This window comes from Abramis brama (assembly GCF_963993115.1).
Source record: "Abramis brama genome assembly, chromosome: 7".
NCBI classification, from domain to species: domain Eukaryota; kingdom Metazoa; phylum Chordata; class Actinopteri; order Cypriniformes; family Leuciscidae; genus Abramis; species Abramis brama.
The window spans coordinates 4,136,456-4,164,167 of NC_139969.1; the positions used below are offsets into that span (position 1 = coordinate 4,136,456).

Genomic DNA, 27,712 nt, shown 5'->3' on the forward strand with positions numbered 1-27,712 from the left:
GCAAACTCTTCATCTGTAAGAAGTTATAGGCAATATTAGCTGAAAAATAATGCATGAATACACACTTCAAAAATGCATCCTGGATACTTTGGCACACTATTTTGAACATACTGTACTATGATTTGTAATGCTCTGATCATGCACAAATTGAGATGTTATGCCTCCTATGTTAATTCTACATGGGGATTTTTAAGAGGTTCTAGAGTTTTTTTTGCTTCAAATGAAGCAAATATGAAATTAGAATAGAGATGCGATTCACAATCCATTCGGAGCATGAACGAGAAATAAAAACAACCACAGGCTGGTATTTAGGACTAACCTAACATTTCTAGCAATGAGCAGAAACCACAGTTACCGTCAGCCAGCTGGACTACAGGTTAACATGTCTTCATTTCATGACACCGTTCTATAGAGACTCTGTCAAACTGCAGAATCAAATTCCACCAACCCTGGTTGCATGGCACTAAATATTCTATTCTATACCATACCATACCATACCATACCATACCATACCATACCATACCATACCTTTCCTTTCCTTTCCTTTCCTTTCCTTTCCTTTCCTTTCCTTTCCTTTCCTTTCCTTTCCTTTCCTTTCCTTTCCATACCATACCATACCATACCATACCATACCATACCATTCCATTCCTTTCCTTTCCTTTCCTTTCCATTCCATTCCATTCCATTCCATTCCGTACCGTACCATTCCATACCATATCACTCAATTCCATACCATACCATACCATACCATACCATACCATACCATACCATACCATACCGTTCCATTCCATACCATTTTATACGATACCATACCATACCATACTATTCCACTCCATACCATACCATACCATACCATACCATACATTACATACCATACTATACCATTCCATTCCATACCATACCATTTTATACGATACATACCATTCCATACCATACCATACCATACCATACCATTCCACTCCATACCATACCATACCATACCATACCATACCATACCATACCATACCATACTATTCCACTCCACACCATTCCACACACCATACCAAACCATACCATACCATACCATACCATACCATACCATACCATTCCGTACCGTACCGTACCGTTCCATTCCATACCATACCATACCATACCATACCATACCATACCATACCATACCATACCATACCATACCATACCATTCCTTACCATACCATTCTGCCGTTTTTTCTTCTTCATTCTACACTCACCGGCCACTTTATTAGGTACACTTTGCTAGTACAGAGTTGGACTCACTTTTGCCTTCAGAACTGCCTTAATTCTTGATGGCAGAGATTCAACAAGGTGCTGGAAACATTCCTCAGAGGCTTTCGTCCATATAGTCATGATCGCATCACACAGTTTCTGCAGATCGGCTGTCGGCTGAACATCCATGATGCAAATCTCCCGTTCCTCACTAAACTCAAACGGCCTCCACAGTCACCAGATCTCAATCCAATAGAGAATTTTTGAGATCTGGTGACTGTGGAGGCCGTTTGAGTTTAGTGAACTCACTGTCATGATCAAGAAACCAGTTTCAGATGATGTGAGCTTTGTGCCTGAACCGCTGACACAAGGCAGGATGGATCCATGCTTTCATGTTGTTTACACCAAATTCTGACTCTACCATCTGAATGTCACAGCAGAAATGGAGACTCATAAAACCATTTTTTTCCAATCTTCTATTGTCCGATATTGGTGAGCCTGTTCGAATGATAGCCTCAGTTTGCTGTTCTCAGCTGACAGGAGTGACACCGGTGTGTGTCTTCTGCTGCTAGAGCTCTTCTGCTTCAAGGTTGGACGTGTTGTGTGTTCAGAGATGCTCTTCTGCAGACCTCGATGACCGTGTGGTTATTTGAGTTACTGTTGTCTTTCTATCAGCTGAACCAGTCTGGCCATTCTCCTCTGACCTCTGGCATCAACAAGGCATTTTCACTCACTGGATATTTTCTATTTTTCTGACCATTCTCTGTAACCCTAGAGATGGTTGTGCATGAAAATCCCAGTAGATCAGCAGTTTCTGAAACACTCAGACCAGTCCGTCATGTCTACATGCCTTAATCCATTGAGTTGCTGCCACGTGATTGGCTAATTAGATACTTGCATTGACAAGCAGTTGAACATCTGTACCTAATAAAGTGGGCGATTAATGTACATCAAGGGAGTCCAAACCTGATCAAGTTTGTGTAAATGGTTATTTTCTGTTCTGTTGTATTCTGTGACTCTGCTTTGTTAGATTCTATATGGTTCTGTTCAATTCTATGTGGATCTGTTCTATTCTACTCTATATTATTCTGTCTTCTTTTGCACCATTCACTGTCAGTCAGAGTTGGCAATCTTTATGAAACAGTTCTGAAACGACAGCACACTTTTTAACCAACTCAACCCAAACCAGAAATCTTCCTAAAAAGCTCTCATGCTATTATGCAAATGCTGTTGGCAGGTTGTATAATCCCAACAGTTCCTGTGTGCTGCCGTATCACACTATGACCAAAATGAATAGTCTATTTCACTTAGTGTGTGTGTGTGTGAGACAGTGTGTGTTCGTTTGTTTCCCCTAGGGCCGGATTTCACGATTTAAGGCAATGTTTGAAGTGCTACTCATTCCCATTTAAATAATCCACATGCAATTTAAATCAGTCAGGTTACATGCAAGAAGAGTCTGAACCTGCTGAGAGAACTGGGTTTGTGTGTGTATGTGGTCTGTAATGTGCTATGCGTGTATCTAGAATGGACATATCTATGTGAAACAAAGCACAGATATGCATGCACACGTGAATGCTACATCTGTGCCATTAAGCCAGATGTGCAACTATTCGTGTAGGTACTGTCAGTTTAACTAATGTTAAATAGCTGACCTGAAAGAGAAAACTCGCCTTAGAAAAAGACTTCCAGTGTTATTATCGTTAACTAAATCCACCCCCCCCCCCCATTTAAAAAAAAAAATTAAACATAAAAAAACTTATTTTATTTCAGCTAGTTGTCAAGAAAATACTCATTTTTGTTTAGTTTAGGTTGAAATTCTAAAATAACAAAATCTTTATTTTAAATATTAAATGTATATATTAATATAAATATATTCATATTCATATTAAATACATAAAACTAATTTTATTTCAGCTAGTTGCCAAGACAATATTTCTCAGGTTGAAGTACCAAAATAACTAAAACTAAAAACTAATACTTAATAAAAATGATAGTCATAAAAAAAAAGAACTATTAAAATTAAAATTAAAATTTAAATAGGTTGAAATTCTAAAATAACAAAATCTAAATAAACAAAAACTAAAATCTAAAACTTAATAAAAATGATATAGTCATTTTTATATTTATTAAATATAAAATATTACATTTATATATTTATATTAAATATAAAACTTATAGAAACTTACATTTGTATTAAATATAAAACTTATATAAACTAAAACAAACAAAAAAACAAATTGCTTATAAAAAGTATAGTCATATTTATATTAAATATTAAATTAATATATTAATATTAATTTAAATAAAAATAACCAATTTTATTTCAGCTATATGCCAAGACAATATTTCACATTGTTATTTACTTTAGGTTGAAGTACTAAAATAAGTAAAACTAAAACTAAAATCTAATACTTAATAAAACTTATATAGTCCATTTTATATTTATTAAATATAAAATTTTTACATACTTATTTTAAATATAAAAAAACTAAAACAAACTAAAAACTAATACTTTATAAAAAATGATATAGCCATATTTAATTTAAATGTTAAATATAAAATTACTATATTAATAATAATAAAAAAACCTTAACATTTTAGCTAGTTGGCAAGAAATTATGTCTCTTTTCATTTAGTTTAGGTTAGGCTGAATTACTAAAATAACTAAAACTAAAAACTAACATTTAATAAAAACAATATAGCCATATTTATATTAAATATAATATTAACATATTAATATTACATATAAAACAACCTTAAACTTTAACAAACAAAAAGTAATATTTAAAAAAGTATAGTCATATTTATTTTAAATATTAAATGTATATATTAATATAAATATATTCATATTAAATACATAAAACTAATTTTATTTCAGCTAGTTGCCAAGACAATATTTCTCAGGTTGAAGTACCAAAATAACTAAAACTAAAAACTAATACTTAATAAAAATGATAGTCATAAAAAAAAAAAAAAGAACAACAAAATGAGTAAAACCTTAATTAAAATTAAAATGAAACCAGAAAATATAAAAATAAAATCTAATTTAAAAAAATAACACAACTTTAAATAGTATTTTAATGAGTAAAATAACTGAATTCCTGCTGTACTGCTCCTGAATTCGGACACATTTTGTGACGCAACGGAAAGCGTTTGTCGACAGCATGCCTGAGTTATCCGTGTGCACAATTCAGATTTTGTGTGTGTTTATACATGTGTGGTTGTATTTACTGTGTACAGGGACACAGAACAGGTGGATGATGGGATACCTGGGGGTTTTCCTTCTGTTGGCTCCATGTTTAGACGTCACAGAAGGAATTGCACACAGATATCCCAGTATGTTCACGCACGAACAGGATAATAAGCAGCAAGCTGCTAACATGGCGAGGAGGCGCACACGGTTGTGGCGAAGGATCGTATGGATTATAAAATCAAAGCTGTAGTCTGAAATGTCACACACACATATGCACACACTTCAGCGCAGTGTAATTAAAACCGAAGGCCTGCAGGGTATATGCTATATATAGAGCCCGTCTGACACGTGATGCGGATCCTCAAACTTCCCACTTCTGTGAGACTCCATGAGCTGAAAAGTATTTAAAATAGCGGCTAACTTCCACACTATCAGATCACAGGCTTAATCTGTATCTAATGCCGTTATCGTTTCAAGTAATACGCTTATGAATATGCACAGAAATCCATGTGCTTTGAATACATTATCCATTCCGTAAATGAACTGGGATTCATCTAAAGACGATGAATTACTCAAAGACGCATTTGGCTTTTCCAACCACGCTAAGAGTGCCGAACTAGGCCAGGGTGATGAAGCTAATAAAAATCATCTTGATATTTTTCAGCCTTTTGGTAATATTTGATATATATCTCTATATTTATGTATTTTCTCTGAAATGGCTTAAAAGGAACCATCATTTCAATGAAACAGCCGTGGCTGCCAAGTTGATTTAAATGATTCACATAGGAAGTAAAACAGCATTAAAAATAATCATGTTTTCCATTAAACGACACAAGGAAGAGTGATATTTAATCATTTTCATTTATATGCACCTAAATAATCCTGCAAAGCACATTAAAAACGGCTACATGCAGACTTCAGTGCATTTTTTAATTGATTGATTGATTGGTGCAAACTATTTATTGAATCAGAGTTCACTGGAATTGACAATTTGAACTGATTCATAGAAATGAACAAAATGTACCAACTGTAATGCCATGTTTACTAAAGTTTAAATAAGAAAATCTTGGACTTAATACTCGTAAGTCACAAGACATTGAAGTCCTGGTCTTTTTACAATGTCTTTAGGAAACTTAATGGCTAAATAAAAAAGTGCATGTTGCTTATTTTCATAAATTTCATACCTTAAATATATTCGCTCGGCTCTACGGCAATCACACAAACTCAGAACCACAGGTTAAAAGAGTGTCCTTTATAATCAAAGCCAACTATTCAAAATGCAAATAAACTGTAAAAACGGCACTTGGGATCAATTTGATTCCTGTTACTTATATTCTGAAGAGTCCGATGGGAGCAAGAGTTCAAATTGCACGGGAGCTCTTGCGCTTTTCTGCAAGTATTCATGGGTCAGGAATTGAAATGATGTTCATGCATTATTCAGCAGAGTGAAAAACGTCTTGAGACAAGGACAGCGTTCATTAATCTGTTCGACTTCAGAAGTGTGTTGTGTGTGCTCACCGCGTGTGTGTAAGTACTGTAGGTGCTGCTGTAGGTGCTGAACGGCAGGGCCACGGTGGGGTTGAAGATGCCAAACTGACCCACCATCTGTTGCATGCGGCGTATGGTCCTCTCTTTATCGGTGTCAGCGAACTTTACCACCAAACTCGACGAAGCTCCCTGCGAGAGACACATGAACGGTTGTACATATCAGTAACATCACACAAACACACCGGTTTTTATGGCATATGTTACATGCCATATTTACAATACAATGTGTAACAGGGTGGACGTTTGCAGCTAATTTCAGGCCCATTATTAGGAAAGAACAAAATGCGAGCAGAAGATTAACATTTAGGGAGAATGTTATATAAAATCTTCATTTTTCATGTTCAGAATAAATTGATACAACAGGTGTTTTACGCTATTAGATAAGTCACCTAGAAATGGGGAGAAGAGAGAAGTTTATGACTGAGTTGCTTTACCCAAAAGGAAATGATGTCACTTCTAGCAAGTCATGTGATTTAGGGCGTACCTTTAAGCTTTTAAAGGGCAAATAGCACCGATGTAACAGGGTGGACTGGAGTTTGAGGGACGTTAACTACTTTAATTTAAATATGTATCAATAAATTGTATTTTATGTCAAAGAGAATAAGTAAATGTATATACTAATACTTAAAATGGCTAATTTAGAGATTTATATATAAACTTTATTTCAAAGTGAGGTTGAGAAAACACGATTGGGGGCATTTGCCTGTCAAGTGGTTGAAAAGTTTGTGTTAATTGGGGTACATCTATGTAAGAAAAACCATGTGGCATGAAAATTGATTAACATTTTAGGCAAAATATGCACTGTAGGATGACCCTGCAACATATGGAGCCCCTAAAAGGACATGATGATGGACAAAATATGAGATTGGAGTAAAAGACATAGGCCTATTTCGTTCGCTCGCAAAACTTTTGTGTTCGTTTGAGCTTCTCAGGGGAAAGCAAACATTTTGCAAGTGAACACAAAAAAGCACTGATATTTATTTTCCCACCAATCTCATTATTTCCCTTCATCATAAGGGACATGCACAACATGCACATGCATATACACATGAATTAAAATCATCATATTCTACACTTTTGTTGCATTTTTCATTTTGTAGAAATGTTCGTTTCTTGCACTAAAAACAACTTCCAAATTTAACCTATACCCCTCCAAATAAGGCTGTTATCTGCTGTAATAAAGCTAACATATGACTTAAAAAGACAAGGATTATAGACAAACAGTATAATTTGTACTTTCATAAATACTATAAAATGTACTATTATACTTTTGTATAAACAGAGTATACTTTTATGGTGCTTTTGTGTCGTCTTCAGGGTTATTGTTGTTAACTAAAACTATGAGAAACTTTTTGTTAATTAAAATAAAGCTATAAATGAAAAGACTAAAATGATGCCTTGTCAACTAACTAAAATAAGTTTTGGTTGAAGCACTAAAAGTACCTGGATGTAAATAAAAACTAAAACTGAAAAAAATAAAAACCTAGTAATAATTATTAAAAAAATAATAATAATACAAATGACAAAAGCACATCACAAAATTACAACAAAAAAACAACAACAACTTCAAAATATGAATTAAAACTATAAACAGTGGTCCCTTTTGAAGCTTAAAAGCATAAGTCCTCTTTTGTTGTAACTGCATACAAAAGACCATAAACAAGATAAAATCTTCCACAGAAAGAAAATCATACAGGTAATCATCGTTTAGATTTTTCTTGCACTTTCTTGGCGCTTATAAAAAGTGCAGTGCAACATCACATAATCACACACACACACACACACACACACACACACACACACACACACACACACACACACACACACACTCATTAAAAGGCTCTTGATGATTTACTGCACCACTTGACCTTTCATCCCTAAAGGCCAGAATATTCCCCTCATCTGAGAGACAGAGAGACCCTGAAGGTCTGCACTTCTGGGGATTTGTAATGCCTGATCATAAGCCTACACAGCACTTCAGTGCAGATTATGGGTGAGAGTGAGCATCACTGAAGAGAGCACTCTGAAGGGTGCAGGCCATTACTGTCTCGTACTGTATGTGTGCATCTTACACAAACACACACGCCACTGCCACTTTATTGTGAATTAGCATTTCTTTTAGGGATGCACCAATATATGGGTCAATAATAAGTATTGGCTGATAAAAGCAATTATCCTCACTATGATCAGACATCAGCCGACTGCTTGAAAACAGGGCCGATTATATCCTGTCAATCAAAAGCAGGAGGGAAAATGCACTGGAACTCATGCTGTGTGTGAAGACAATGTCTCTCGTGTGGAATTACTAATTCAGTAGTCTTCTGTGAGTGAGTCTTTACAAAAATTCATAATGCTTTTACTGTTATGCTTTACTTTTTTTAATATCATACAACAGCAAAAGAAGGCTCGCATTAACACAAGTGGATCAAATACAGAGTAGGGGTTGCAAAGACTAGTCGACTATAATGCTTTGCTATGACTCTTTAAGCTTGACGTCGACTAGTCGCTGATCATGGCCTATAGAGGGTGCGACAGGATAAGAAATCTTTGAAGTCCACTTTTACACTCCGTTTCCAACAGTTAAATTCCAACAGTTCTCCACAAGACATGTTTGATTATACCATCTGGATGCTCAAAATAGTTCGGGAGAATGCAAATTTTAAACAGCTTATTGTACACGCAAGTTAATAGCCATTCTAAACTTAATGCACTGCTGTATTAAGCAGTGGCTGATTGGCTGATTGGCTCTCTCTCTCTCCTACCCCATCATGAGTGGACACACCCCCTACTTCTGATTGGCTCCCTCTCCCTCCTCCCCCATCATGAGTGGGAATGCCGCTTACTGCTGATTGGCTCAATCTCTCTCCTCCCCCATCATGTCTGGACACGCCTCCTACTTCTGATTGGCTCACTCTCCTCCCCCATCATGTGTATACACGCCCCCTACTGCTGATTGGCTCACTCTCTCTCCTCCCCCATCATGAGTGGACATGCCCCCTACTGCTGATTGGCTTACTCTCTCTCTTCCCCCATCATGAGTGGACACGCTCCCTACTGCTGATTGGCTCACTCTCTTTCCTCCCCTGTCATGTGTGGACACGCCCCCTACTGCTGATTGGCTTACTCTCTCTCCTCCCCCATCACGAGTGGACACGCCCCCTACTGCTGATTGGCTTACTCTCCCCCCCCCCATCATGAGTGGACACGCCCCCTACTGCTGATTGGCACTTTCAACAGTGTTTCTCAGAAATCGCTTACTGCGCCTTTAATCGAGTGAAATTATGAGTGATTGTGAGCAAAAAAGGAGGATTTTAGAATTCAGTTCATTTTATTGTGAATTAAAAACATCCAGAAGGTTTAGAAATCTTAATTTAATGTTCGGAATTTAGTTAATGTGAGTTTATCAGTATAACTTTCTAAAAGAATCATTATCATTAATCTTAAACTAATTAAAACTATCAGTATCTAGCAGCAGATGTCATTCTAAACAATCGGACATTGGTATCAGAAAATCTTGTATCGTTACATTCATAAAATATTTAGGAGTAGTAAAAAACATGAGCGTCAAATTAAGTGTTTTTTATAAAGGTGTATTAGAGGTTGCTACTCTGTAAGAAGCTGGACTGTCAGGACAGGTTTGAGATCTGACATTGAACATCATTGTGACAAGCTGTAAAATGATGCTGAAATATTTGAATGCATTAAAATTGGGACGGTGTAAAGTTTGGCTCTGCAGGGCTCAAACAAACTGTAAGGCTGAGCTGTTAATGAGGCCTTTGCTAACTCAACGCATGGCTCTGAATGTGTAATGAGGAACTATTAAAATGTCCCTGAAACTCAGTACAGCTTAACACTCTCTCACTGGCTCTGGTCCAAAAACCTTGTGAGCTTCCTCGCTGTCGACTGCCTTCACCTGCATCTAAACTAAAATGGAAATTCAAAAATAACCAGTTTTGAATGCACTACATTAGCAGCAACTGCATCGAAATAAATAGCAATATGTAAATTATAATCAACATTTCCCTTGCTTTGTCTGTCATCTCAGATGGATGTTTTCAACAATCTTCTTGCATTGCATCCTGGGATTGTCTAATTTACATTACCGTTCAAAAGTTTGGGGACTTTTTAATGTTTTTGAAAGGAGTTTTGAAAGAAGGCTGCATTACAGTAAAAACAGTAATATTGTGAAATGTTATTACAATTTAAAGTAACTGCCTATTTGAATATATTTTATAATGTAATTTATTCCTGTGATCCAAAGCTGAAAATATTCAGTGTCACATGATCCTTCAGAAATCATTCTAATATGCTGATTTGCTGCTCAAGAAACATTTCTGGTTATTATTAATGTTGAAAACAGTTGCGCTGCTTCATATTTGTGTGGAAACCACAATAGATTTATTTTCAGGATTATTTGATGAATAGAAAGTTCAAAAGAACAGCCTTTATTTGAAATATTTTGTAACATTATAAATGTCTTTACTGTCACTTTTGATCAATTTAATGCATCATTGCTGATTTTTTACTGACCTCCAACTTTGAATAGTAGTCTGTGATTCATTTTTTATTTATATAAAAAGAAAACATTGATATAAGTGAAGATCATACCTGATGATGCTGTTCTGAGCAGTTAGTGATCTGAATCTCCCCATCAGATTTAATTCTCTTTTTAAGTCAGATGGGATTCCATCAGAGCTAAACCCGCCAGCTGTTCTTACCCAGACATTTGGCAAAAGGTCTAAATCCATAATGAAGTTGCACCAGGCAGCAATATAACGGATATTCAGTCAAAAGTCAAAATAAATTAGGAGAGGCTTTGTGAAAACAATATACCGTAATCACAGACATTGCTATGCGGACAGGATTAGATTTCTCAGGGTGGGTCATTTGCTTTGTAATTTTGTTGAGGAAAAATACAGACTTGTTTGATTTAGACAGAATTAAAATCACAAAGTAAGTCTGTGAAACACGCACTTACCTGACCTTGAGGAAACTAGTCACATTCAAATTTCAAAGAGGACCTATTATGATCTTTTACAAAGTCTTGATTTTGTTTTCAGGCTCTACTAGAACAGGTTTTCATGCTTGAATGATTAAAAAACATTACACACTAAAGAAAGTTAAAAATGTAAAAACTGCATAACAGGTCCTCTTTAAGGCTTGAAATGGTGCCTACGTCGGAAGCTCACAAGGTTTTGGAACAAGACTTTCAATCTCTCATTCTGTCGTCGACTATGTAGATGCTTTAATTATCGGTATGCAAACTGTGTGAGTGTGAGATACGGCCTTGAACGTTTCATTGGAGGATAATTACTCTCAAGGTTGAGCTGATCTCTAAACACACATTCACAGTGGTTCATCAGAAGCATCCCTGCACTACCTGTCTTCCTTCTCTGTGACAGTTAGACACTGTAAGAGTGTGTTTTCCCTCGGTTTGATCTTCTGTAGCGCTCCCTGTCCGCTTCTTTCTCTCTACTACTTGTCCTGCTCTCAGGGGATGGAGAAATACACCTCTTTATCTGTCCTTTCAATGTGTGGCAGAGGAATTATTCATCTGAACCTTCGAGTGTGAGATAGAGAGAGAGAGAGGTGGGAAAACATGCAGAGTGTGATAAAACGAGTGTGAGCTGTAGAATAAAAAGGAAATGTTCCGAATAGCATACTATATTTCATACGTAATACAAATACTGTACATTTTTCTCTGTGAAAGGAATACCCAGATGGCCCGTGAACAATCTGCAGCATTTTTTGTGTGTGCTGATTTTGGTGTAAAGCTGTGGAATTCTGCTAAATAGATTTTTCACCAAAATTCTGCGAAAATTCTGTCATAATTTATCTACCGTCATGACATTTCCAACCTGTGTAACTTCTTCCATGAAGCACAAAAGGAATGTTGTAACAGCAGCTCTTTTCCATGCAACTATTGCGAAATTCATGCAAAAGCATCATAAAGTAGCTATAATCCAAGTCTTCTGAAATCATGACTGAAACTGAATATTTATTATTATTGAATATTAAAATGAATATCACATCTAACACATAATTATCACATCATTGTTTGTGTAAGTTAATATTAAATAAAATTAAAATAAATAAATAAAATATTTTATGAACAATAATATAGTAAATAAATAAATAAAATAGTTTTGAGATGGTTTTTATATAGTTTGTTATTTTGACATATTTAAAAAGATATTGCCCTTTAATTAGCAACTTTTCATTAGCAGAAAATTAATATTATGCAATCAACCTAATTAAGATTCTCATTGTTTGCATGTGCAAGTTAAATATTAAATAATTTATTTGTATAATTAAACAGGTTTATGATTAATAAAAATAAATGAAGAAACAAATAATGAATAAAATGCAGTTGTAAGATAAAATAAAATATTTTAATATTTAATATTTTTCATCTAACACATAATTATCACATCGTTGTTTGTGCAAGTTAATATTAAATAAAATTAAAATAAATAAATAAAACATTTTATGAACAATAATATAGTAAATAAATAAATAAAATAGTTTTGAGATGGTTTTTATATAGTTTGTTATTTTGACATATTTAAAAAGATATTGCCCTTTAATTAGCAACTTTTCATTAGCAGAAAATTAATATTATGCAATCAACCTAATTAAGATTCTCATTGTTTGCATGTGCGAGTTAAATATTAAATAATTTATTTGTATAATTAAACAGGTTTATGATTAATAAAAATAAATGAAGAAACAAATAATGAATAAAATGCAGTTGTAAGATAAAATAAAATATTTTAAGACTTATATAGTTAGTTATTTTGATACATTTAAAAGATATTGCACTTTATTTACCCCTTATAATATTATGCAATCCCCCCAATTAAGATTCTCATTTTTGTTATTTGCAAAAACAAACAAACAAATAGTATGCACTGCAGTATCTGTGTAGTAGTAGTCTTGTAGTGCTCAAGGCCGGTCTTAAGACCTTTTCTGAAGGTCTTGTTCTCGTCTCGGTCTCGACTGCATTAGTACACGATCTTGTCTTGGTCTAAGACTGAGTACTTCAAGACCGGTCAACACCACAACTGTGAGGATATCACTATACTGCCGTGTATTGTCTGATTTTTGTGAATGTGATTAATGTGATTGGATGGCAAGTCTTGGTTCCAACACATTGTGGTCTCGGTTTGTGTGGTACACTAGTGTGTAGTAAGCAGTGAGCTTGTACTCCATTCAGAAGAGCAGGTAGGATGACAGCAGCTCATTTGCACTTATATTGGCACTGATGCTGTTTGAGCTCAACACATGACAGCAGCTCACTGGCTTCAACATCAGCTGTGTGAGTGTGCGCTCGCTGTTACATGAACGTGTGTGTTCACAAATGACATTGTGAGTGTATAACTTGAGGCATATCATATCCATTCATTTATTCCGCATTTTAGGTCAAAATGTATATGAATGTGTAGGAGAAAGTGTATTGTTAGGTCATTTTACCTTGTGAGTAAATGTCTGAAATAAAAATAAATTCTTGTCATCTCTATTAATACTCGCTCATAAAAGCAGCATGTGTGTAGTTGTACTCACAGGCATGGTCTGACTCCCGTGCAGCCCGCTGATGGCAGACTGAGCCTCGGTGTGTGTTGAAAACTTTACAAAGGCACAACCTGCAAAATACACACACACACACACACACACACACACACACAAGCATAGAAATAATGAGGAACAGCAGTGGAGGTTTTCTGCAGAGAACTGTGTGTCTCTGGTGAATGCAACACTGGAGATGAGAGAGAAGACGTGCTCACAAACACTAACACTCACTGCTGTTTCTAAGGGTGTGTCACACTTGGCATGTTTGGTTGGATTAAAACGAACCCTGGTGCGATTGCTCTGTTAGTGCGGTTCATTTCAATAATTGTGAACGCTGCCCGAACCCTGGTGACACCAAACAAGCGGATCAAGACGCTGAAAAGATGGATCTCGGTCCACTTCCAAACAATGCAGTCCGAAAGAAATATGAACGCAACATGGACTACAGAATGCTCATGCTGTCATAGTCGAGATGTTGCTCATCACAGTTCAGTTCAGGCATCAGAACCGCGTCTCCTCACAGCAGATCTTGGTTTGTGTGACGGAGGGATTCCTGACGCCGTTTTGACTCCTTTACACATTTCTAAGCTCTTCACGAGTTCTCAGCTGGTCAGAATACCATCATATGTAGCGACACACACACAGCGAGTGCATTTATCCCAGAACACAGCATTGTTTCGGATGTTCGGTAAGTTTTGTCGCAAAATATACGCCATAAAAGCCGACCAATCAGGTTGTGAACGTATTCCTGTGCCTTTAGGTTCGGTGTTAAAATGCCAATGTGAACGCTAAGCGAACCAGGACTTTATTTTTGGTCCGGATCAAACAAACCAAGCATATACTGAATTACAAGTGTGAACACAGCCTTAGAGCACATTATCCTTCCAAGAACTCCATGATATCTCTTAAAAGTGTTTTTAACTCTACAAAGCCTACTGTATAAGATTTAATACATACATTTCTTAATTACCAATATGATCAAAACACAATCTCCTACATGCCTTCTGTCGTCTGATTGATTGTTTATATTTTTTTAGCAAGCAAAGTGTCTTTTAGTGGCTAGTGGTTTTCCAAAGTTACTAGCCACTCTGCATTTTCACTGGCCACAATTTATACCATATACCATAGGGAAAAACTGACAAATTCTCATAAAAATCTCATAATTTGCTGTCTAAAGACCTGATGTACGGATCCATTATACTGTTACACATGCGTTTTCTTTCTCAACTGTTTACGTTCACTTAAGTCATAACTGACTGTATTTACATGAATACTCGGCTTTTTGACATTATATTGTGTGTGTTTGACTGTTTAAGCGCAATAAGCAGCGCAAAATAATTCAGTTTAGTCCTGAGAGGGGGCTTTATGTGTGGCACTTTGGGTGTTTGAGCACAAAATCTGCAGGAATGTGTAAAAGTATGAGCAATACGCACAATCCCATGGGGAAATTCAAGCCCTGTAACAGCAAAAATATTCATCCGAGGCAAATTAAATGAGTGAGTGATTAAGGCGGGTTTGTGTGTCACTCGCTGTCGGAGAGATGAGAGAGAGAGAAAGCACAGCTGGTATCATCTATCTATTCTGCGGAAAATGAGTATCGGAAGTGTTTCAGATATTTCAATATCAATATGTATCGCAAAATCGATATTTTTGACAACACTACATTGCACTTAGTTTATTATTTCAGATGCCTTTTTAAAAGACTTTAAAAGAGATATTATATGCAAAATCCAAAGACTGCGTTACACGCCACCACTGGAATACACCCTCATTTGGCGGGTGTTAATGTGAAGCCCTGATCACAGCATATCTGTGCAGTGGAGGGTCATGTGATCGGACGCGCTGCTGATCATCAAACCTTCATGCTTTCATGTTGAGTTCAAAATCTCTTACGTCGATTCCCTCTTCACACATTTCAAACACGATTGACCTTTCTGACACTTTTCCCTCTTGCAGTGTGTTAATGAACGCAGCGTTTGGAGTCTGAGTAAATAACTCCAGCCTGGCCTGTGCCGGGGTTTGTCAGGTGATATCGGCACCCTGCGGCGGAAAGGCTTGTGTTAGCGATGAGAATCACTAAGTGTTTCAGAGGAGCGTCGGGTTGACGTGCGCGTGTTTGAATAGACTGACGCGGTGAAATGTAATGTGTAAATGACAGCACTTCTGCTACGGTACTCAAGGTTGAACGCTGCTTTTCTGTTTGTTTGTTTTGACTTTGTCTTTTTCTGTAGAAGGTCACTATTCTTTAACTGCTCAGAATATAAAACACATCTCTGACGAGAACACGCGGATGTATGTCATTCACTAGCAAGCACAAAAACTGCTGTGAATACTGAAGAGAGAACTACAACTCACCTTTACTGTTTCCGTCAGGGCCTCGTAATACGGTGCACTCTTCAATGACTCCGTACGGCTCGAAGAAGCGGTACACGTCCTCTTCCGTCTGCTGCTTATTCAACATGCCCACAAACAGCTTCCGGTCCTCTGAAATACAAGCACAAAGAGAGAATATAAACTTCTACTGGATCATCTCAGATTTCATCTGCTTTCACAGTCGAATTTTGCAGGCCTCAGGACAGAACGTATTAATTGTATCAAATGTGATGAAAGGATAACCCTGAATATTGTCAAATAATCCCAAAACAATAAATAAACAATGCATCTTTCTGTTGCATCTACACTCAATAGTAAACATACAGTCCGACACAAGCAAATGATACTGATGAACAAATGACTCTTTTGAGCTGATACTTTCAATCAATCAATCAATCAATCAATCAATCAACCAATCAATCAATCAATCAATCAACCAACCAACCAACCAATCAATCAATCAATCAAAAAGGCTCCCAATTAAGATTGAATTGTATAGTAAGCAGTGATTTTATGCATTTGAGTGTCACTCACACACTCTCTGAGTGTCCAGGCCTGACGCCACAGCACACTTTATCATCTTTATGAGTGTGTCCCCATCAGCACTGAGCTATATACAGCAACACACTAACACCAGACACACAGACGGGAGCTGGATCTATATAAAGCAGCAGTAAAACGCCATCAAGTACCACGCAAGGCCAAAACCTGCACGCACACACACACACGCACACACACGGTCCTGATGGAAACAGTAAAGGCTGCACATCCTTCACTAACCTCTCCTCTGGGATGTGTTACGACTGTGAAGCTTTCACTTAGCTGTAGCAAACAATATATATAGTGTGGGGTAGTGACTGATTTCATGTGATCTGAATTACATAATCAGATTACAAAAATTAAGTACTTGTAATAGATTATATTACGTTTTAACCAAACATTTTCGTCATGTAAATTGTAATCAGTCACCGACTACAATTTGTAAGTAATCTACCCATCTCTCTCTCTCTCTACATATACATATATTTATATATAATTAATTTTAAGGGGAATTTTAAGGGGAATTACGAGAGTCGTGCCAGTCACCAATCTCAAATTGTCATTGGTCGGTGGATGTCGGATGTCTCTATCAGATTGTGAATCTCAAATCCTTGTGTTTGTCCTTGCCACGCACCATCCCAATTGAAGTCGATGTATATGCAGTTTCCTTAAGCTGTAGTGTGATATGTGCCCAGAGTTTTAGTCTAGTTGTGGATGCACTGCTTGTGTTAGCTATAAAAATAAACACACACCAACACAGCATGTATAAATCAACAGACTCTCGGCACTGAGACACTCATACATACAAACATCTCACAGCGACACACGCGCTTTTACCATCCAAACACACATTCCCTCGCTGTTTACCCTTGAATCCAAGTTGCATCATCTGTGAGTGTGTGTGTGTGTGTGTGTGTGTGTGTGTGTGCGTGTGTGTGGGTTCAGTGCTTTGCAGGCAGTAAGTCTTTGAGATCTTTCTCTCTCCATCTTTCTGTGCCGCCGGTTGCAGACTATTGCATTTGAGTTGCAGTGCTGCGGATCTCTGACCTGTAGCCTTTAATGAGAGAAAACACACACACACACACACACACACACACAGCCTGAAACCAGGCAATACGCAGAAATTCTGCTTTGTTCACTGGCGCTGACGCTCTCTAGAAATAGACTCATAGGAAAGAGAAACAGTGTAATCTCTTTAGGGTGTTGATGCATGTTTGGTTGGATTAAAACGAACCCTGGTGCGATTGCTCTGTTAGTGCGCTTCATTTGAATGAGTGTGAACGTGTCATCTGACGTGTCATCTGAACCCTGGTGACACCAAACAAGCTGAAAAGATGAGTCTCAGTCCGCTTCAAAACTAACTCTGGTGCGGATCGCATGACATGTACTGTAAACGAACCAAAAACAGGAAGATGAGACACTAAAAAGGACAGATTGTTTAAGCACACCTGTTTTTCTCATCATAGTCGAGATGTTGCTCATCACAGTTCAGTTCAGGCATCAGAACCGCGTCTCCTCACAGCAGATCTTGGTTTGTGTGACGGAGGGATTCCTGACGCTGTTTTGACTCCTTTACACATTCATAAGCTCTTCACGAGTTCTCAGCTGGTCAGAATACCATCATATGCAGCGACACACACACAACGAGCGCATTTATCCCAGAACACAGCATTGTTGTTCGGTAAGTTCCGTCGCAAAATATACACTATAAAAGCCGACCAATCAGATTGTGAATTTATTCACATGACTTTAGGTTCGGTATCTATTAAAATGCCAATGTGAACGCTAAGCGGACCAGGAATATGTTTTTTTTTGTTGTTGTTTTTTGGTCAGGACCAAATGAACTACAAGTGTGAACATATCCTTATTATCACAATTGTGTCTCCTCGGCAGCAACAGAAATATATGGAGAATAACTGGACATGTTTGCTCAAGTCTCCTGTTTCTCAGACGTTTCTCTTGATCTCACATTGTGTCCTCGAGTTTCTAAGAAGATTTCAACAATGTCTCACACTGCTATTTTTGTGTTATTTATATAATAGTTTTTATTTACTAATATATTGAATTCACTTTTATTTGAATATTTTCAGTTTTCATTTTAATTTTGTAATGTGTTACGCCATTTTTATTAGTTTCTCTTAAATATTTCTTTAGTTTATTGTTATTTCAGTTTTAGTCATTTTAATTTAAATTACAGTATTTTATTTAAGTTAGTTAACAATTTCTAATGTTCACTCTTTTTTTTAAATCTAATATTTATATTTAGCTATTATAATTTTATTTCAGCTTTATTTAAATTACCGAAAACAATTTTAAATATCTTATAGTTAACAATAGCAACAGTGGCTCAGGGATATCAATATAAACTCAAATGATCTGAGCTGCTCCACAATCATTTTATAGCTCTATATACTCTTATTGAACTATAATTTAGGAGCAATATTAAGATTAAATGAAACACGGAGATCTCATTCACTGAAGAGTGCAATTCCAGCACTAGTAGTGGAGCCAAATGGAACTGAACAACTCCTAAACACGTTCAGCTAAAGCTAATCCTGCCTCCTCTACTTGAGATGCTGAAACACACAAACAGCACACAGTCACAGTGTGGGAAATCAACCTTACTTAAAAGTTGTCTCCGCATAATAAGCTGGGACAGAAGAAAGTATTTTACCATCGAATCTCTCGGGCAACCTGTGCGCAATAAAGAGCTCCTCTCGGGAACTGTCACTTTGATTGACAGACAGACTCAATTGCTGATGATGCAGATAAATTACCTTATCCGTCAATAAACGCATACTACAGAGACACCATATTTACAATTTATATTAGACCACTGAAGCGTCTCTCTCGCTCTCTCGTGCCAGATCCTGCTGGCCACAATTCTAATTATCCGCACAGACCCCTTCATTTGCTTCTCATTAGCATGTTGAATATTCATGAGTCTAATCTGTTAGCCCCTCCCTCCCAGGGGTCCGTGGCAATCTACACACACCAGCTCTGCTCCGAAGCCTAGCGATCTGCATTACACACGTGTACACGGCACCTCAAGAGGAAGTGACGGATTTGATGTCTATGTTTTCATCGTTCACCAGTTGGAAAAATAAAATCGTTCTGAATGTGATTTAATAATATTGTTTCCCTGTGCAGTTGTGGTGTGGACTCTACTAGTCTTGTATATACTTAGAACTGCCGATATAAATAAAGTTATTAGCTGAGATAGCTGAAATACAATAAGTTTACGTTTTTTTTATATATATTTTATGTCAGGTAACGTTTATTTTATTTCAAGTAACACATTTTTTTTTCTCATTTTCAAAAAAACATTTCTCATTTTCATTTAGTTTAACTTGATGTACTAAAATAACATGGAAAATGGAAAATGTAAACCCCCCCAAAAAACAGTCAAAATATCAATAAAAACTATAATAGTTTCGTGATAGGAAGGTGATGACCAACCTTTATGTAACATTTACTCTAAAGAGGTTTTCTAGCATTGAAAATAAGATTTCGTTTTTATTTCTTAGGAGTATGTGCATTAATGTGTGAGGAAAAACCCATTGTTCTGTGAGAGAAAGGCATCAGAGAAATGAGAACGGAGAAGCGGGAGAGGCTGAAGGGACATGAGAAAAAGTGGGAAAGGGAAGGAGAGATGATGCAAGGATGAGTTAAACGTGTGCAGTCCTGAGCTGTGCTTCTTTGTGCCGGAGGGAACTTTAATGTTCAAGACCTCTTCAGCAATAAAGGACACACACACACACACACGTTTAAAACGTGCCATTGGGGTTTGGAGTAAAAATGGGAAGCAGTGTGTGTGTGTGTGTGGACATCGTCTGAAGGATGAGTTTATAACATGAATAACATCTGGAGCTATTGTTGGCTTCCACCATCTAGACCCCAAGAAGAAGTGAACGCAAACGCTTCTACTTAAAGTCGGCATGAAAAAGTAGTTGCGTACAGTCTTTTCTTCTCTATCGTGACGAATATCCGAGTGAAACGGCTTCTCGAACAAGAACAAATGAGGGCGGGGCTTGATTTTGTCATTGGGGAATTGATTGGATGGTTGTGGTTTGCTATTGGTGGATCTCATGTGACTTGACAGGTTGCCCCGCCCTCATCATCAGAGGAGAGAAGAGACGAGGGAGGGGAAGTTATTCTGAGTAAAGATTACGAGGCACATTTAAAAGAAAATAATGATGTGCATGGATAAATCATATATAATAAATTCTGTAATATTTCATAAAAAAACAATCATTGTCCATTTTGATTTCATGGTGACTTTAAGCATGCTTGAAGTGCATTCTGAAATGTGCAAGTACATAAATGCATTCTCAGTGTTGCCAAAAGTGGCACTAAAATGAAGAGAATCTAGTTCAAATTAACGTTGAACTGCATGCTTGTGTGAAGTATGTTTTTAGCATTAGCTATTCATACAAACTGTCTCATCTCTCAAAAATCCCATTTCAGCAAATCTGAAACGCTCAAAATTATGGAAGCTTTTTTCCGCCACAGAATAAAACATAAAAAAGGTAATTTTACGACTTTTTATCTCACAATTCTGATTTTTTTTCCTCGCAATTGCGTGTTATAAAGTCAGAACTGTGTGATATAAACTCACAATTGCGAGATATAAAGTCAGAATTGCGTGAAATAAAGTTGCAGTTGCGTGTTAAGTCAGAATTGTGTGATAAAAACTCACAATTGTGAGTTATAAAGTCAGAATTGTGTGATAAAAACTCACAATTGTGAGTTATAAAGTCTGAATTGCGTCAAATGAAGTTGCAATTGCGAGTTATAAAGTCAGAATTGTGTGATAAAAACTTGCAATTGTGAGTTATAAAGTCAGAATTGTGTGATATAAAGTTGCAATTGTGAGTTATAAAGTCAGAATTGTGTCAAATGAAGTTGCAATTCCGAGTTATTAAGTCACAATTGTGTGAAATAAAGTTGCAATTGTGAGTTATAAAGTCAGAATTGTGTTAAGTCAGAATTGTGTGATATAAACTCACAATTGCGTGTTCTAAAGTCAGAATTGCATTAAATAAAGTTGCAATTGTGAGTTATAAAGTCAGAATTTCATTAAATAAAGTTGCAATTGCAAGTTGTAAAGTAAGAATTGCGTGATATAAACTCGCAATTATGAGAAAAATAGTCTGAGTTGTGAGATAAAAAGTTTAAAATGGTTTAATTCCGTGGCGGAAACAAGCTTCCATACAAAATGACTGACAAGCTGAGAACAACTCTTTGATTGGCTGAACAATAGTGTGTTTGGTGGATTGCGCAGGGCGTAGGGCCGTCACACACACAGCTGTGAGATCTCAGGACACGTATTTCACTGAATCTGTGGGACGTTTCCACGCTGTTCTGTAAAAATATTGCTTTCGGCACATTGAAATAATATCTACAGGATTTCACACACGTACTCGCACAGTGTTTGGCTCAGTGTGTAATCTCGGCCTGCCTCAGACTGACAGAAAACTCGCCGCAGATCAAATAAATGCCTTTATTAATAAATCAGGAGACATTAGAGTCTGTCAAACAGCGTTTGATGATGACAGAGCAGCGGACAGAGACTCCAGCGAAACGCTGAGATATTCAACAGCGCTCGGACACTTCATCCCTCTGTTCCTCATCCATAAAGCATTTCACTGTGACATCTCATCAGATGCTACCAGATGATCGGTAAAAGAATGAGATTTTGGTATTTTGAAGTGAAAGCAAAGACATTTTAAATGTTACAAAAGATTTCTATTTCAAATAAATGCTGTTCATTTGAACTTTCTATTCATCAAAGAATCAGGAGCAAAAATGCATCAAGGTTTTACTATATATTACTATATATATTATGTATGTGTGTCTGGCAAACCTGTATAGAATATTTGCTCAAAATTCATCTGTATATCATCTTTGACCGCACATCAACAACTCGTACAGGAATATATGAGCTGCCCTTTTCACCCTAATCTTAACAGACAGCAGGAGCGACACACACTCCTCACAGCCGCGACACACACACTCCTCACAGCTGCGGATCCGGGACAGGCCGACCGGCAGGTGGAACGTTACAAATCTGCAGAACAGCGTGATTTCAGGCTTTAAAGTCTTTATGTGTCTGTTCTCGACTGAGACGGGAGTATAAACCTGCTCCTCACACAGAAATCAAACCGGCTCGCGAGTGTGTTTGTGTGCAGACAAAGAAACATTTAATCTGCGAGGAGAACAGTCAGCGTTTCACATGGAGAGAAACAAGGCGGCGGAGTTTAAATTCTGAATCTTAAACCTCTGATTAACCTCTGACCTCGAGTCCAAACTCTGATCAAAACCACGAAACATAAATCACTCATGAAACTTCAGTCCAACATACACTGACGTAAAATGAGTGCAAAATTAGATGGAAGTGTTATCTTAAAATCTCCAATCTTCAACATTGTTGTTTATGCGGGCTGACCTTGGATTCGGCCTGCGTTATCATTTCATACCTCAAACTCCTTCAGTGTTACCTGGAAAAATAAGCTAGACAACTTTCAGAGATATATCATAGTCATATAAAGCTAAATAAAATTTAAAACCTATAAAAATGACAAAAGTACATAAATAATATGTGACCCTGGACCACAAAACCAGTCACATGGGTCAATTTTTAGAAATTGAGATTTATACATCATCTGAACGCTGAATAAATAAGCTTTGCATTGATGTTTGGTTTGTTAGGATATGACAATATTTGGCAGAGATACAACTATTGAAAATCTGGAATCTGAGGGTGCAAAAAAATCGAAACATTGAGAAAATCACCTTTAAAATTGTTCATTTATGTTCACGATTGTGCAGCATTCACTCACAAAAATAAATGTTTTATATATTTACGGTAGGAAATTTACAAAATATCTTCATGGAACATGATCTTTACGTAATATCGAAATAAAGAAAAATCGATAATTTTGACCCATACAATGTATTGTTGGCTATTGCCACAAATATACCCATGCGACATGTGACTGGTTTTGTGATCCAGGGTCACATATTAAATGAAATCTGAAAAAATAGAATAAAAAATAAAAGCTAATTCAAAACATTAATAAATACTATAAATAATATTAAAATGCTTGCTAGTAATCGGTACTAGCAAGTATAAAAATGATGCTGACAGTTTAACTTATCTTTGCTGTTGTTGTTTTAATTTGATCTATTACTTTCCTTAATTTCTTACTGGCTGTTTACTTGTCTCAAAAAATTATCTTCAAAAAGCCGTAAGCAAAGATTACTACTGTGAACAACACTTGAAGGCTTCTTATAATTGCTTTCATTTACTTTGTAAATATTTACATTGAAACTCTAGATTAGTTTTGCTGTGGTATCCACACTGATGTTCTTCTGGCATTGCTATGAACCACTGAAACGTCGGCATCATGTCAACCCTGGGTGATGTGCGAGTTTTGAGAAAGGAGTGCGTGTCCTAGAAACTAGAAACAGAATGGCAAATGTTCTGACGCACCTGTAATGCTGTCATTTCAGACCCGAGGAGGATCAAATATTCATCCTAGCAGAGGAATCTATCCGAGATCTCTATAAAACAAGATCAGCTCAATCTCTCGTCCCCAGCTGAGCCCGGCACACACACTCGCACACGCTCCCGTCTCAGATGGCCTGCTGGGAAGGTCCCGCTCAGAGCTGGAGTGTAATTATACTATATCAACCCATCCGCTCCCTGGGAATAGAGTGAGCTTGTGGTGACAATACAACTATAATACACACACTTTTACAGGAGGTTCCATAAGGAATTTTCAGTTGTTATTATTGTGTTCAAATGACACAGAAAATGGAAATAGCTACTGCCACAATATGGTAATACATTTCTATAACAATACTGTATAAATAATCTTGAAATATATATTAGTTTGTTTGATTGCTGTAAATTCTGTGCACACAAATTTAACACGCTCACATACATAAAGCCATCATCGTGTACATATTTTTTTCGCGCATGTCATGTGCAGGGCTCTGTAATTTATGCATATCTGTTATTGGAGTCCACGGACCGAGGGAGACCCCCACTTCCACTACCTCACACTGAATGGGACAGCCTGAATGGGACAGCCACACATGAATGGGACAGCCCTGATTTTTCAGAAACGTTTTTTTTTTTTAATACTGGTTGAAACTCTCTTAAAGGGGTGGTTGATTATGATTTCACTTTTCTAACTTTAGTTAGTGTGTAATGTTGCTGTTTGAGCATAAACAACATCTGCAAAGTTACAACGCACAAAGTTCAAAGCAAAGGGAGATATTTGCTTTTAAAGAAATCGCTTTTTAAGGACTACAACAAACGGCTGGTAGAGACTACACACATTCCTCCCGGGTTAGTGACATCACCAACCCTAAAATTTACATAAACCCCGCCTCCGGAACACTATTTATAGATTATCATGACAGAATATGCTAATCAATGACTAGAAGATAACTACATATAAGCTACATAAATTCACCAACTAACCATTCAGAAATGTCCTGTTGCTTCTACATGTTGTCACTTCTTCTTGAGTCTCTCCATCATTGTCTGACTTCGGTTTGAACATAAAAGGCTAAAAGTGTTTGAAATTTTCAGTGCATGTGTGTTTGAGGTAAAAGAACACAAGCTCTTGAAGCTCCGCCCACTGTGCCGGGAGCAGCAGCTCATTTGCATTTAAAGGAACAGACAAAAACTGTGTGTTTTTGCTCATCCTCAATAAGTGACAACTTTAACATGCTACAAATATCTGTGGGGTATTTTGAGCTGAAACTTCACACACACACACACACACTCTGGGGACATCAGAGACTTATTTTACACCTTGTGAAAAGGGCATTATACCACCCGTTTAACATCAATAATAGAAGTTGTCTAAATATTTTAAAACTGTATATATTTTCTGTGGAAGTCTCGGGATCAAACTTTTTTCGGTCCGAATGCAATGATACGATGTCAGACTTTTATTTATGTTTTTACATGTCAACACTATCAACGCTGAAATGAATCTGCAGCAGTCAGGTCAGCGCTCTTTAAGTTGTTTATGTTCTTTATTATTTTACTGTTATGTGCTTTGAGACATGAGGTAGTTTAATGCCGTCTCTCGTGACTCTTTTGTTTGCTCTCTGCTGTGTGTGTTCATGTGTTTAAGAGGAGTCGTGGCTTTGGAGACGCTCTGAAGAGAGGGCGGGATCTCATGCTTTCAAAGCTAGTTCGCTATTGCTAGCCTCTCAGAAATTGCATACCCTGTTTTTAACTTCAGTGCAAATATGACATGAGTGACACAACAAAAATATCTATCTAAAAGGTCAAAAAATTACGGCAAGGTTAATGAAGGTCTAATATAATTTATCATGAAAGATACTACCAAATGAAAGTAACCTATGAAAATAACCCCTGCTTTATGAAATCCTTCAAAATGAGATCTAGAGATAACCAAGACCTTCCAAAAACCATCAAAAGAAGGTTAAAATGAGAAAAGAAAATGTGCAACTCAAAAAAGTGCGAGTATACAATATAGCACAGTGAATTATAAATGCCTTGCATGGTGCACTCAATTTGTAACTAAATATTTTGCATCTGCTTAGTATTACAGCAAAATTGAAATTTGAGCATTTCACAGGTTTCATAAGCATCAATGTGCATGACGTGGAGTCTTTTATGGATGTGCACTGACAGATGTGCAGTGCGCTGACACCTGGTCTCCAAACGCAGACCTCTCTGAGTCGAGATGTGAATTCCACCGAGAGCCCAGCGCTGCTTTAACATGAATGAACTCACACTCGAGTCAAAGAGACAGAGCGGACGGGCTCTCCCATCCATCATCGTCATGACAAACTGACAACAGGCCTTATGAGGGACCAGAGATGCTCATGGACACGGCGGACACACACATGCGCTCCAGGAAAAGCAATAGAGGCTTGTAATGAATCTGTGCGGAAGGGAAATATGGAGAGAAAATGAATGCATTTGTTCATATTATCATTAACTGACATGTGCTGTGATAGGAATCACTATGTATACAACACACACACACACACACACACACACACACACACACACACACACACACACACACACACACACACACACACACACACACACACACACACACACGAGTGCACAAGGCTGTCTGGACATGTCAACACAGTTATACTGTATGTGTGTCTGAGAGAGTGAATATATTGACACTTAAAATAGACACTTGTCTATTCTATAACATCATCCTCCATCTTCATCTGCGTTTCACAATCATTTATCAGATGGTTTGTCAAAATAAAAGACTTTCATTTTCTGCTTCTCTGTGTGTGTGTGTGTGTATGTGTATGTGTATGTGTGTGTGTGTGTGTGTGATGCACAACAGCAGTCCAGCTGAGTACCAAGCCACATCAAAGAACACCTTTAAACTCTAAATTGCCTCTGTATTTTATGGGTGATGATTATAGAGAACAGTCTTTATCACGCACATACACGCATACAGCATGTAGACAACTCCATATTTAATTGCAACATATAAAATAAAATAAAATAAAATAAAATAAAATAAAATAAAATAAAATAAAATAAAATAAAATAAAATAAAATAAATAAAATAAAATAAAATAAAATAAAATAAAATAATGGAACAGTTCCCCTAGACTAAAATGTGAAAAATTAAAATAAAATAATTTATTATTTATAAAAAACATTTTATATATATATATATATATATATATATATATATATATATATATATATATATATATATATATATATATATAAATATGTAAGAAAATAAAAAAATAATAAAAATTACTGTCATTATTTGCTTTCATGTTATTTCAAACCCATATACAAAAGATGAATAATTGAAGTAAATAATGACAATTTCTATTTCTGAGTGAACTGTTCCTTTAATGAACTTTAAAGTCAGAAGTTCGCTAGTCCTTTCTTGCCTATTGTGACGAATATCAGAGCGAAACGGCTTCTGGATCAAGAACAAATGTGGGGCGGGACTTGATTTTATCCAAGTGGAATTGATTGCATGGTTGGATGGTTGTGGTTTGCTATTGGTGGATCTCATGTGAGTGACAGGTTGCCCCGCCCACATCACATCATCACAGAAGAGATGTTGCTGCAAGAGGGAAGGGCAATTATTTTTGATGAAAGATTAAAAGGGCACATGAATTTAAAAAAAATAATAATGATGTGCACGAATAAATCATTTATGATTTATAATATCTAATACACATCAGTGATCGGTTTCTGGGTGTGCAGGC

At 36.7% G+C, this 27,712-nt stretch overlaps 1 protein-coding gene across 1 annotated transcript in view; it reads right to left on the reverse strand.

Moving 5' to 3' along the window:
- The window catches only part of LOC311085978 (CUGBP Elav-like family member 5), a 177,858-nt gene that overhangs the window by 22,369 nt on the left and 127,777 nt on the right, over positions 1-27,712 (reverse strand). The window contains exons 4-6 of the mRNA XM_084118598.1: positions 15,890-16,018; positions 13,529-13,608; positions 5,936-6,094 (exon numbers count right to left, since the gene is read on the reverse strand). Coding sequence (XP_083974724.1) covers positions 5,936-6,094; positions 13,529-13,608; positions 15,890-16,018 — 368 coding nt within the window. The remainder of the gene's footprint in view (positions 1-5,935; positions 6,095-13,528; positions 13,609-15,889; positions 16,019-27,712) is intronic.